At 42.0% G+C, this 14,647-nt stretch overlaps 1 protein-coding gene across 5 annotated transcripts in view; it reads left to right on the top strand.

The window, feature by feature from the left end:
* The window catches only part of MCC (MCC regulator of WNT signaling pathway), a 208,797-nt gene that overhangs the window by 56,662 nt on the left and 137,488 nt on the right, over nt 1–14,647 (top strand). For 2 of the 5 annotated variants that reach the window (XR_014539771.1, XM_083576626.1), the window contains exon 1: nt 1,810–2,664. The exons of the other annotated variants lie outside the window; for them this stretch is intronic. Coding sequence is in view for 1 of the 2 variants with exons in the window: in XM_083576626.1 (XP_083432752.1) it covers nt 2,467–2,664 (198 nt within the window). In the remaining variant the exon portion in view is untranslated. Of the gene's footprint in view, nt 1–1,809; nt 2,665–14,647 lie in introns of those variants that run through there. 5 annotated transcript variants of the gene reach the window in all.

The following is a 14,647-nucleotide window of genomic DNA, read 5'->3' as shown; positions in this document are numbered from 1 at the left end:
TTGTAGTGGATAGGTCTACGAAGTGCAGATGTTATGAAAGAGGATGTTATGAAAGATGTTATGAAAGAGGTGAATTTTATGGTTTCTTTCTGTAGATACGTTGAACTATTGCTACATGCAACTTATGCAAATAGCTTAGGTTTGTCAGCATTTCCATAGAAATAGGGCATGCCTATATACAAGTATAGGGACGCAGGTGGCACTGTGGCTTAAACCACAGAGCCTAGGACTTGCCGATCAGAAGGTCGGCAGTTCGAATCCCCGTGACGGGGTGAGCTCCCATTGCTCGGTCCCTGCTCCTGTCAACCTAGCAGTTCAAAAGCATGTCAAGTGCAAGTAGATAAATAGGTACCACTCCGGTGGGAAGGTAAATTGCATTTCTGTGCACTGCCATGGTTCGCCAGAAGCGGCTTAGTCATGCTGGCCACATGACCCGGAAGCTGTACGCCAGCTCCCTCGGCCAGTAAAGCGAGATGAGCGCTGCAACCCCAGAGTCGGCCACGACTGGACCAAATGGTCAGGGGTCCCTTTACATTTACCTTTACATACAAGTATCTCTGTTTAGGGTGGTGATGGTCAGTATCTGTTTTTCGTCAAAGTTCTCCTGAAATAGTAATGTAAAAACAAATTCTAGCAGATGTTAATACTATATTTTTTTCCATTTAATCAAATTAGAGTTATGGCGATTTAATTTTCCATCCAGCGTGTGCCTTTTTCATAGGAGACGGGTGATAGTCTACAGGAAATTAAAGCGTGCAATTCCTTTGCGTAAGATAAGTCCATGTACTGATATTCTCACCCTATCATTTGACTCTAGAAAAAGGAGGGACGCACCCATGTTTATGACTTTTTATAAAGCATTATGATGCTACTTGCTGCTGGGTGTGTGTGACAGCCTCTTTTTAAAAGAAGTAATATATGATGCTGACCTTATTGCTTTTTGTGTATTTTGCAACTTGCTGCAATTGTCTAGTAACTAGGCAGCACACATAGGACGGTGTATAATATACCAAATAAAATATCTTACTTTGCTTTCCCTATATTTTGTATTTCTCTCTCCCTGTGAATTTCCAAGATAAATAGTGCAATCAGGTTGGAAGAGGGAGAGTTAGATGCTACAATTTTATGCATTTGGTGTTGTATTTTGATGATTGTGTTATTTTGGTTTCTGTACGCTTAAAGGCTCACGACCAAGTAAGAACTTGGTTTGTTTGATTTTGAGAAGTATGTTTTTCATTTGTACTGAAATCAAAGCACACAAGGGGTGGCTTCAAGACCACCATGTATTTTTAAAACCATTTGCTCTTGCCTTTTTTGGTGCACAGAAAAGTACTCACCGTAGCTCACGTGAAACATGTTTGGGGAAACTTCTGGTAAAGAAAGGTGAAGAAACCTTTATAAACCAGTAAATCAAATCAACTGGATCTCTGAACACCACACACACACACACACACACACACACACACACAACAGCAGTCTATCAAAATAATGTTTAGGTTTTCAGAGCTGCTTTCTGTAGGGGTTTTGAACGGAAGGCAGATTTCACACTGTTTCCTGCTTTCAAGTGCTTGCTTACCTCGCAAGTCATTAAAAAAATAATTGTGTTTTAAGTCTTCGGCTTCATGTGAAGAAAGCAGCACTGAAGCACTTGGAAATTCCAGTAAGGTCTGCCCTAAATACTTGTTAAATTTTTATTTGGAAGCTTCCTTCTGAATCACAAAAGGGGAAGCTCATTTAATGGGGAAATAAAGAACTTGCAGCAAGGTCACCTAGGTGCCTTCTCCCCTTGCTTTATTTGATTTGCTTTGCACTTTGGAACACAGCAACTTGCAATTAGCACACCGAATTCTGGAAGGAACGCCTGCAATTCCAAAGTGAGCTTTCTGTAGCATGTGTGCTGCTTTCCTTCCTTCCTCCCCCCGCCTCCCCATTCTCTCAGTCCCTCCTCCCTTTCGTACCGCCTCTTCCATGCACCCTGTAGCCAGCAGCAAGACAGCTGTGTTTGATCATAAACCACTTACAACTCCAGGCTCCCTTGGAAAAGGGAAACTTTGGAGCGAGCAGCTCGTTGCGTCTTGTGTCCTGTTCTGTCCTCCACCTCCCGATCGGATCTAACCAGCGCTCTTTGAGTGGGTTTGGATGCTGCGAGTGCCTATGGGGCTCCCAAATTTTTTTCAGATGCGCTGAACTCATTTGGGAGATGCTTCCCCCCGCCACGATCTAGCTGCGAGGGGAGAATGAAGACATAAGACGGAAGCCCAGCTCTCCCAGGCAGTTTTTAGTAGCCAGGAGAGAGATCGTTACGGCTCGTCTGCACTCCTGTCTGGCCGTGCACTCTGCAGTGTTTTAATGAGTATCTTGCAGCAATGGATTGTTTGTGAAACGGCAACCAGCTCCCCCCCCCTTTTTTTTTGCCTCTTTAGGAGAACCCTGTGCATTGTTAATTATTTTTTTAAGGCTATCTAAATGTTGAGTGAAAATGGCTGTCTAGAGCAAAATGTGCAAGACAGGAAAAGCTCAGAGACGGAGGGGGTGTTGAATCTTCTGGAGCAGAGCTTGGAAACCTTAAAATCCATAGAAAGCAGCCAAGCCCTGGAAAGTCTAATCATGAATTCTGGAGTTGCCATGAAATATGGAAATGACTCCTCCGCAGAACTGAACGAGGTAAGCTGCTTTATTAAATGTCCTTGTGTGTGTTTTTTCACGCTTCTTGGGTTTTGTTTTCCGAATAGAGAGTCTCCCTTTGGGGGGGGGGGGGCAGGGGAGGGTTATCCACTCTGGAAGGCAATGCAATTAAACATTAATGGGTGAATGTGCCCTTGTTCAAACTTGCAGTGCTGCCCAGGAAATGATGTGAGATTTGAATTGTAAGGATTACGTGGTAAAGGGCAAACCGATTGCAACTGTACAGAGGTCCGCCTCTCCCCCCCCCCCCCAACTTGGCATCCTGCTGCAAGGAATCCTTTCTCCACCTCCGGAGTGCAGCATTTTCAACACAGCATTCCTTTCTGCAGTAGGTAAAACAAGCAGAGATCCCCGTTGAAATCAAGCAGATGGCAGCTAATTTAGAATGGGGGAAATAAAATAAAATATTAAGACAGCAGCTTCAGCAAGAAATCATGTGACACAGTTGATTTCTATTACGGCACACTTGGTTTAAATGCATACAATTTTACCTGGTGGTGGAAGAAATAAGTCCTGATAAGTGTTTCTTGTTTTTTCTTCTTGCTGGGCCAGTATTGCATTGTTTATCTTAAGTTGTTCCAAATTTGTATTCTCTTTTCTGTCAGATTTCTGAGTGCATGCCAATATTTTATGACTAAGACTAAAATCTTGTGCACGCTTATTCAGGAGTAAGTACCATTGAAGTATCCGAGACTTATTTCCAAGTCAACCTTCACAGTATGCTGCACATCATTGTAACTCTCCAGATCTGATGACTACTAAAATGCCACGGGGCATATCACTGTCTCTCAGAAATGCTTTAAAATCTGTCACAGAGTACAGATTTTTAATGCCATATCAAAAATCATTTAAATGGTCAGTTTTGGATATGCAATCATGATTTGTTTTATTGCTTGTTTGCTTTATAGCTTCTTCAAATAGCATATTCTGCAGAAGGATGAAAGCTACATGGATTGTGTTTATTTATAGAGTTAGTATTTCTGGCTTTTGTGCAGTTCGAAAAGGCATCAGACATAAACCTGAAATGCAAGGGACAAATTGGCATCCTGGCAAGGCTGGACAAAGGGATAAGAAATTGATCTGGGAGGTGGAGGAGAGAGTGGCTAAGAGTCCGTGGTGCTTCCATATTTTATTTGTAAGCCTTTATTTTGTAAGAGAAATGAATAATTACCTTGGATGATAACTGAGAGTTCAGTGTAAAGACATCAGACACCCCTTTTCCCTAAGTGATGGGAGTCTACTTCAGACTTCTTTGCCAAAACTCTTAATTCTGCCCAGCACTGCTATTATATGGAATACAGCATTCTGGTTGGTTGAGTACTTAGTTCTGTCTTGGTGTGACCTGAAGGCACATCCTGTTTAGACTGAATGGCTTGACACCTATTGCAAGTTTAAAAAAACCAGAATAAAAACTGCATCTTGGCATCAGTATAGTAGCAGTTGTGGATAACACTACAGCCTGACCTTCATCATGAGTAAACGACTCAATGAATGAACTCCTAAAAACTTGCCATAATGCGGATGGGTCAAAGTTAGGTCTCTTGCACTGTAATCCTAAACACATTTGTATATTGTATCAAACTAATTTCTAAGGATCCATTTTTACATTACCTGAGCGTTGTGGTTTATTTCTGTTAATCCATTACATATTACTTTGGTCCACCCGTGTACAGAAGTAGACCAGTGGCATGGTTACTTTTCATTCTGTTATTCTCACTGGCATTCTTAGGATGATGGTTGTGCAGCCTGGTCTTCATAAATTGTGTCAGCCATGGTGACACTGGCAGTGGCTTGTGCTGTTGCAGATGGAAACAGAATGTTATGCTTGGCAAGCAAGACAGCGATCTAACTTTGCCTAGCTTAACAGGTAGTATCCCTTAAAATACAAAATGTGTGCATGGTTACACTGATTCATTGGCTCCTGCACATTCCAGTGCCTTGGAATGCCCTGTGGGTTTTTGGCACAGGCTGTGACCCTGCTACTGCCCCTGGCACAGATACTGCCAGCTAAGGCAGCTTTAGAAATGGATGCTGAGAACACTAGTACCAGAGTTGGGACTTAAAGCCAAGGTTGAGCTCTCCAGCAATACATTTCTGGGGCAGTAGACCAGGTGGTGGTTTGGATTTTGGCTGGTTTTGAATGTGTGTGCGAGTTTTTTACAGCAACAATATTGTATCTATATTCTGTGTTTATTGGTACTTGCTTGGCAAGTGAATGCTTTTGAGTTTCATTATTGATAGGAAGACAATGCCTTTGAATCCGTTGGAGAAAATACTTAACATTTGCATGTTCTTATGTTGCTGTATGTTAAATAATACTCTAACCAGAAAGCTGCAGTAGCATAAGTGTAATACTTTCATTAGGATTAACATGTACAGTATGTGTTTAAAATCATGAGCAAGCTTCCTGATTTTTATTTAGCCACCCCAATATATTTTTTCATAGCGTTGAGTATCTGTGCAGGGGTGATGGTTTCTCCCAGGAATTCAATACTGGAGACGAATGTCTAGGATTATATATGGAAGTCATGATCTGTGCTGCTTCCCACATTTTTTAGTAATTGAATATGTTGCAAATAATTCATGAACACAAAGCTGGCTCCCTTGGCTCTAAACTTCACTGATTTATGAATGCCGTACTAATGTTAAGCTTGTGTGTGTCTGTTTTTGTTTTGCTCGATGTCTTTTGTGTGGTTTATTGAAATATGTGAGGTGCTTTATCATAATGGCTGTTGTATCTCCTTTCCTCCTGCTTCTCCTTAACCCTTCTGCTCTCTGTCATTTTCTCTCAGTCTCCTCCTGCTTCCACTCGCCTTGCCCAATGTGCTTGCTTTCTGGTGACATTTGATTACATCTACTTGGCCACCGGGAGACAGTAGTGTCACGGTCATTAAAAGAACTGGCTGTTGGCTGGACTTTTACTAGGATTATACAGTCCTACCGAGAGCGAGTTTCTTTTACAGTAATCCCACTATGTATACAAGTAGCCTGATTCACACATGAGATACACACAGGAGTTATTTGCTGGTTTAGCCTTTGGGGGCATACAGTTGTACCTTGGATCCCGAACGCCTTGTGAGTCGAACATTTTGGCTCCTGGACGCCGCAAATCTGGAAGTGAGTGTTCCGGTTTCAAACATTCTTTGGAACCCGAACATCTGACGGGGCTTCCGTGACTTCTGATTGGCTGCAGGAGCTTCCTGTAGCCAATTGGAAGCTGCGCTTTTGTTTTCAAATGTTTTGGAAGTTGAATGGACTTCTGGAACGGATTCCATTCGACTTCCGAGGTACCACTGTACTCCTGTCTCCTAGTACGATTAGGAATGTCAGTAGGCTCAACTAGGTTATAATCAACAAGTAGCTGGATGTCAGTATCACTCTAATATGGCAAAAAGATATTTGCACAGCAATAAGAGTCACCAAGCAGACACAGAAAATGTGCATGGAGAAATCACAATGACCATCAGAAATGGAGTCAAACCATTGGTCTTTCTAGCTCAGCAATATTCATGCTGAGTGGCAGTGGATTTACAGGATTTCAGATAGGGCTCTCTCCAATTTCTACCTGTGGATGGTGGGGGTTGAACATGGGACCTTCTGTATTTGAAGCAGATGTTCTGTCCTGAGTCGCAAGAAGACCTCTTGGACCGTCTGGTTGGAGGAGCTTGAGTTGGAGGCTGATGATCCTTGGGAGGGACCCAGTGAGCTGGGGTGAGGATTGTGTCAGGGACCCATGAGACTGTCAGGAGCTCAGCCTACACTCGAGTAGGACCCTGGCAGAGACACATGCCCTACTGGCATGTTCCCTCCCTCCTGGTTGATCGTTCGGGAGCTTCAAAAGCTTTCTTCTGCCCAAACATCACAGTGACCGATGCCAACCGACACTGGCACACTTAGGGATCTGCAGAGTTTGCGCAGTTGCGTAACAGACCTCAGCAACCCAGCATTTTGGCTAATCTACTTTATTTACATATAAACATATACGGAGCACTGCAACATGGCTCCCTCTCTCTCTAGCATCAGACAGCAAAGAAAAAAAGAACAAAGGACAACAGTCCCACTTCACGGAACACAGTAACACAAACATCCTGTCTTCGTCACTTCCCACTCTGTGCAGTCATAACATATACCGCCATGTGAAAGACATCAATCCCATGACTGCAGTCATGGAGCAGGAATTCTAACAGAGACATCAGAACTGTCTGCAGGGGGGCAGGGGTGGGAATGAAGCAGAAAAAGGAGTCTGATCCCAGGGAGGGACCTAATGGGTTACTGCTCAGTCGTTCCATGCCAATCTCTCCTGCAGCTTTGGCTTTCAGCACCAAGCGTCCACCTACCAAGGAGACTCACTCTGGTTCTGAGCTGGTATTGTCTCTTCCTTGATTGCCTAGGACGCCGATGCCAGCTGGGCAATATCTGGTTGTCAACACTGTGATATATCACCAGCTAAACATTGTGATGTTCTGATGTATCACGATGTCTGAAATAAGGATGGAGCTATGGAGAGCCATTGGCTAGCTTCACAGTTTTGCCTGCATCAGGATTTCTGCATCGCATACACACATACATTGTGATCTGTGATATATTGCCACGTCAAAAATTATGAAACCGATAGCACAATATGGACTTCAAACCGGTTTTGGATGATAGATCCATATATCTCTCAGCCCCAGCACTGGCATGAACAGACAGCTCAAGCCCAACCTACCAGAAGCAATTCCCATTTGCTTGCGCAGTCCAAAGAAACATTCTGCTTGCTGCGTTAAAGCCATGTCTGCCCCAGGGGACATGTCAAGCATTGGATCAACGTCTTAGCTCACTTAGCTGTGCTATGCACTTTCTGTGCCTTTAACACTTGGCTTGATTATGTACCGTACTGTTTTAAGCATTAAAGTTTTTGGCAAAAACCATAATCTGATTTCGATTTCTTCATCCAGCGGGTATCAGGACAAGTTCTACCACTCAACTATGGCCCTTTTCCAAAAAGGCTGTGCAGAGAAAATTAAAATATCAGTTTTGAAATTGATTTGAACAGCCCTGCTATCCTGACTGAAACATATTAATACAGAACATTTTCTGGGCATCGGTTTTAGAGTTCGGGTGAAGATCCAGTTGTATTCTTTTAATTGCAATTTTCCCCAAGAGGGAACTATGTTGAGAATAAAGGATGTTGTCTTTCTTTAAACAGCTTTCCCCTGTAATTGCTCCCTGCAATTCCCAAAGCTTTAAATAAACCCTATTTTGCTCTAAGGAATGAATGTGGCTTGTTAGAACGGCCAAAAGGTAAAACAAATCTTGTATCAGGACAGATAACATAAGGATGCTTTCAGTTCCAAAATATAATTTATTATCCCAACCTGAAGTTTCTGAACACTTTCCAGGACATGATGTTACTTGTTACAAGCAGTTTGGTGTATAGGCGAAGATCTGTAATGCATTAACTGGGAACAGGTTTTGTGTGAATTTCAGGTTGGAAATAGTGTGTCACGGGTCTGTTGTTCCGTCCTTCATTTTGTACTGTTGAGCTTGTCTGTCCTGTTTTTGGTAGACAACAATATACTGTGTCAGGGCATTGTGTAAGTTTATAATTAGCCAAAGTTACACCAAAAGCTAAAGCAGTTTTGTGGTAGCCCCTATTATGAACTTATAGTGCAACAGAGTATATGCCATTGGCCAAGATAAAAAAAATGGAGAACACAAAAATGTTGTCAGATGAGAATCCAATTTTCCTAATAGTGTGATGCCTGTGAGCTTATAGGTATCCATATATAATTTGTATTGCAGGTTGATAAATCAGCAGTACCTAGTGACCTTCCCCTTACGCTGTCAAGTACTTAAAAATATTATTTTGACATTGTGAAATATAACTTTAAAAATGAACGTCCCATACGACTTTAAAATCTTAGGAGTTCTGAAGGAATATTTTATTTTATTAATAAATTTATATCCTTTCCTTCCTCCCAGAGGAGCTCAAGCAATAATTTATTTCTTTTTATTTAATATAACTTTTGTACATCTCGATTGTGAGAAAAGACCTCGGAGCAATTTAAATTTGAATCATCTTTAAAAATTCCAGCACAGACTGTGAAAGATCTCTACTTAAATGGCTTTCTAAAAGATGGAGGTCTTCAATAGGTGCCCAAAGGACAATAGAGGTGGCATCTGTCTTAATGTTCAACGGGAGGGAATTCCAAAGGGTAGGTGCCATGACATGAAAGGCCAAATTCCAATATTGTGCAGAACAGACTTCCTGATAAGGTGTTATCTAAAGAAGGCCCTCTCCTGTAGAGTGCAGTGATTGATTGGGTGTATAAGAGGTGAGATGGTCTTGTAGATATCCTGGTCCTCAAGCTACGTTAGGGTTTTATATACCAGAACCAGCAATTTGAACTTAGCTTGGTAGATAATTGGCAGCCAGTGTGATTCTTTCAACAGTGGAGTAACCTGGTAGCAATATTCTTCACCAATGAACAGTTGAGCTGTTGCATTTTGCATTAGCTGCAGCTTCTGGACCAATGTCAAGGGCAGCATCATGTAGAGCACATAGCAGTAATCCAACCTGGATTCCAGCACCAATCAGATATTCCCAAGCCACTAAGTCAAGGTGTTCGATGTTAAAACAGGGGAGTATGATTCCAATGAGTGCATAGCCAGGATTTCATTTCAGTCTGGCAATGAGGAAACACTTTGTCATTCCTTTCTGCACTGCTGGTGTAATTTCCCCTGGACCAGGTATCCCCAACCTGCGGCCCTCCAGATGTTTTGGCCTACAACTCCAATGATCCCTGGCTAACAGGACCAGTGGTCAGGGATGATGGGAACTGGAGGGCCGAAGGCTGGGGATGCCCGCCCTAGACCAAGTAGGGGAAGCCCATTCTGCAGTTCCTTCCCAAAGTTGCTCCAGTCCTCAGAAAAACTCTTTATCGTTGCTGCTATAGGGAGGTGGTGTAGCATTTTCTTTGGCTCCACATGCTGTTGGTGATGCAAGTAGAATGATGTTATATTAGTCATGGAAACAATTGGGACTCTTGCCAAGTTGCTTATCTCTCTGCCTTTATGCCTTATCTGTATAAGAAAAGTTACTTTAATGGACAAAAAACAAAGATTGTACATTACTATCTCAAAACATATGTAAGGGATCACGCTGATGCTTTTCCACCTGTGGGTGTAGTAGATTTCAGAATATTAGTTATGTTATGTTTAAAAAAATAGTATCTAGTAGATTCTGGAAAATAATATCTCTTCGAATTATAAAGTATACTTATCTTTTGGTAGGTTTGTTAAATTGAACTAGTTACTTTTACATTTTGGTTTTTAGGAACTTTCTTTTGACCGCTCTGGTGGAAATATCTGTTACTATCAATCTTAACATATGCTACCTAGTACCGTATTTACACGAATCTAATAAGCACTTCAGTTTTCAAAACCTTGGAACTAAAAAACTATTTGCTGGCACAATCAAATCTAATGCACAACCTAATTTTCACGATGTAATTTGGCCAAAAAAGGTGCACATTACATTCGAGTAAATGCAGTATTATCATCTCCTAGTCAGTAAAGTGAATTATTGGTATCCATTAACAATGTTGCAGCCATCGGTGTTTCCTTGGTTGATTAAATATTTGACTCTAATAGATTTATCGAGAGGCTGGAATCTTTTTTGGTAACTTCGGAATTCTGATTGGAACATTCTACTGGCATTTTTCAGAATCTGCCATTATTTTCATTAATTTGCTTACAACATCTTGCATGAACCCTCTCGATTACGGCAATAGTTAACCAATTCATACCAGTCATATGCAGGCACGGCATTTTGTTGACTAAGGCAAAGGACAAGATCTCTCTCTCTTTCCCTTCTCCCTTCCATGTGCTAAAGCCACATGAGTTGACAGCTGAATCTTATTTCAATACCGGCTAAAATATATTATCCTTCGCCATAGCTGAGGGCAGAAAGACAACTTACAGGGTGCAAGGCAGACCAGATCTGTCCTCTTAACAGAGAGAAACACATGAAGGGTTCAGGAGGAATATCTGGTGGGGCTGCCGCTACAGCTCACTACCTAAGGCAGTGGCTGGCTGCCTTACTCTGCCCAGTGGTATTGTTGGCCATGAATCTTATAAAGGAATTGCATATGGATGAAAGATGCTATGACTCATGGGTCTCCAACGTATTTGGGCACATTTGCACGCCAGAGAAGCTGTTGCGTGAGCCACATACATGAAACAGCTTTCTCCTCCTCGGCTGCAGTTTCTTGAAATCAGCTTCCATGGTGCAGTTAGCCTTGGAAAAAGCTGCATTTGGCTGAAGAGGAATTCTTTCAGTGGCCTGGGGTTGGGACCCCTTGAGCACACAAAAGGCCTCTAAGGCTGCCTATGTGCCCTCAGGCAGTGGCGTAGTGGGGGGCAGGGACAGGGACAGTTGCCCCATGCACAAAATTGTTAGGGACGCAAAATTTCAACACCCGGTGCTGCCTCAATACATCTGTGCACTTCCGTCACTAGGCTTTGTTGAAAACGGCTTCTCCATGCGAACCGGGAAGGAGGAGGAGGAGGAGTTTGGATTTGATATCCTGCTTTATCACTACCCGAAGGAGTCTCAAAGCGGCTAACATTCTCCTTTCCCTTCCTCCCCCACAACAAACACTCTGTGAGGTGAGTGGGGCTGAGAGACTTCAAAGAAGTGTGACTGGCCCAAGGTAACCCAGCAGCTGCATGTGGAGGAGCAGAGACGCGAACCCGGTTCCCCAGATTACGAGACTACCTCTCTTAACCACTACACCACACTGGCTCTCACTACATCACACTGGCTCTCACCAGTGACCTCTCCAGATGTCCAGACTCCAGAAGGTACCTCTCCAGACAATGGAACAACTATTCTTTTCTCATCTCTGCAGCTGCAGTCTTCTGGGCGACGCAGACTTCATTAGGCAGTTGAATGCGCATGCGTACTGCATCAGTTCTGCTCCCTCCCACCCCCTCTGCGCAGCCCTGCGTGCTGGCAGCCTACGCTACGCAACTGCCCTTGGGTGCCATGTCCGTTACCCCTGTGCTGTGTAGAACTATGGTCCAATGTGACCATCAACAAAATTTGCATGTGTGCAGACACATGGATTTTAACTGAAGTGAGCAAATGACAGCGTTGAAGGAAATGGTAGTGGACTTAGAGCCAGCTGAAATTCAAATTGAGTTGATTTGGGCTGGGAAAAGAGAAATGAAAATGGAACTCTGTTTGTGGCTTTCACACAATTCTGTAATACATGCAGAGAATGTCAGCAAAGATTGCCGTCTGCCTTTCCTTCATGTTGTTGCAGATGCTTTGTTTGGTAGTTTGCTGAATGAATGAGGTATAGCTTGTCTTCATCTGTCCCTGTGTAGCTGAGCTCAGATAGTATTGCTCTGCTTTCGATGAAATGTAATATTAGCACTATTTATCCATCTTTAAATTGGCATCTTCAAGATGGCCCAGTTAATGAATGATGGAAAAGTAGCAACCAGAGGGTTATCTAATTTTCAAAAAATGAATAGATGTAAGGGATGTTTTTTATAGTGGAGCTCATGGGCGGTAGCCAGGAAGTCTAGATATCAAAGTTAAGAGGAGACAATTTTTAAAAAACTACTTTAAATCAAACCATAATTATTCACAACTAAACAAATAATCTAATCTGCTTTGTTTAAAAATGTGAACATTTTAGATGAATTGTGAATATAAACTATCTTTTTTAAAATGGGTAGATGAGACATTTCTGGCACTCCCGTGTACTCTCCCACTGGTTGTAATTAAGTTTGGTAAGTAAATGATGCGTGGCAGATGTGTGTAACATCTTCTTGGTGACTTTTTTTTTAAAAAATGAAAAGCAGCTGTGGAAAGCTGCCAGTTTGACCAGAGGATTGGTAGTTGAGAAGGGCGCACTAATCCCTTGCCCTTTGGTGTTCAGAGTCTCAAATCTTCAGCTATTTTTTCACTTGCAGGACAAAACATAAGGATATATTTGTTTTCCTTCCTAGTACAAGGGTTGGAAACATAGGGTCCAGGGGTTGAATACTGCCCTCCAAGTCATCCTGTCTGGCTCTCAAAACTTCTCCTTCATACCTTAAATGCTCCCCCCCCCCCGAAGTGTGTGTGTGTGTGTCCAAGAATTCTGACAATGCTTGTTGCTTGTCTGGATAGAAGATAGAGAAGGGTATGAGGATTTGTAGAAACTAGTTCAGGAGTCGCCAACCTTTTTGCACTAGTGGGCACATTTAGTGGGCCCTGTATACCTGAAGGAGTGTCTTCACCCCCATCATTCAGCCTAGACACTGTGGTCCACCTCTTAGGGCCTTCTGGCTGTTCCCTCACTGTGAGAAGTGAAGTTACAAGGAACCAGGCAGAGGGCCTTCTCGGTAGTGGCACCCACCCTGTGGAACACCCTCCCATCAGATGTCAAATAGATAAACAACTATTTGACTTTTAGGAGGCATCTGACGGCAGCCCTGTATTGAGAAGTTTTTAATGTTTGACGTTTTATTATGTTTTTATATGTGATGGAAGCTGCCAAGAGTGGCTAGGGCAACCCAGCTGGATAGGCAGGGTATAAATAATAAAATATTATTATTATTATTTTCAGATTTTGAGCGAGTGGTGGGGGTGCCAATCACAAAAACACTGCCATAGAGAGGACATGGCATAACACAAAACATTTCAATTTCAGGGGCTACTTTTTCCACTTAAAAAAAGAAGAGTTTTGGAAGATTGTTACAGGTGTCTGCCATGTACTTTGATCCTCCAAACAACCCTCATGGATTGTTATATTGTGTGTGCTGCAATGTGAAAATCTAGATTACAGCATCAGTTTGGGGCCTTGGTATATATCTACCTTTTCCCTCTAGGCTTGGGCACACAAATAGGAAATAAGCCAAATTCACATCCATGAATTTGCCTGTAGTCTGGTTCATTGATAACATTTCTAGTATGCTATTCCTAGCGTGACAGACATACGGCATTTCTGGTGTATAAAACACATCACTTCAAAGAATGTTTACTTTCTGGATTTGTGTGAGCTGCTTATCAGTTGCACACAATGTTTGAGGCTTGCATGTCATTAAACTGAAGCACTATAAAAAGACTTCTCAAACACAGGGGCATTGTCAGTACAGATAATGCTGTTCTCAAGACCTCCTAATGAAAAAATGGCAGAGATTATGTAATTCATCTGTATGCTATTAAAATACTTGCGGCTAATAGCCAGGCACTAAGAAATGCACTATGGACTGCATAGTTAATAAGGCTGAACATGCGTTGCCTGAAAGTAACATGCCAGGCATAGTAGATTACCACAGCAAATCTATCCCTATACCTGTACAGCCAGAAATTCATTTCTTTAAGATTATTTACAGTGCAACATAATAAAAGATCCCGTAACCTTAGTTGGAAATCCAAGGGCACAATTTTTAACTGGTTAATTTTACTCAAAACTGTGCCACAGTTTTTGAAATCCTTTAAATGTTCATATATTTCTATGAGCTTCTGTGGGCTCAGTGCCAGCTTGCACAATGAGCTGGTGACTTTGCCGTGACACTGGAGAGATTAAGAAAAACCACTTGCTTGCTTGATGTTCATACATTGATATTATTAACTAGATTTTTGCTTATACAGTTCGGAAATAATTCACTCTGTTCGCTTTTTCAAAGTAGATTTAAATAATGGAGCATTAATTCTAATTTTCGTTGGCTTGAAGGAGAAGAATTAAACCAGCTCAAATAAGGAGGGCAGAGATTAACATAGGTTTTTGACGACATTATATATAATTGGAATAAAATACAATAAAAAACCCCAACCTTTTATTATTCTTAGCATTACTAAGCAGTATTATTCACTTACGAATATTCAGTAGGTAAGCTTCTAGTGTGAACATAACAGAAGTGGAGGTGTTTACTTGGAATTATGCCTGGGGATTTTGAAAATCACAATTTTGAGGAGACG

The sequence above is a fragment of the Podarcis filfolensis genome, assembly GCF_964270895.1.
Source record: "Podarcis filfolensis genome assembly, chromosome: 11".
In the NCBI taxonomy this organism is placed as follows: domain Eukaryota; kingdom Metazoa; phylum Chordata; class Lepidosauria; order Squamata; family Lacertidae; genus Podarcis; species Podarcis filfolensis.
This window is presented reverse-complemented; position numbering and strand designations above follow the sequence as displayed.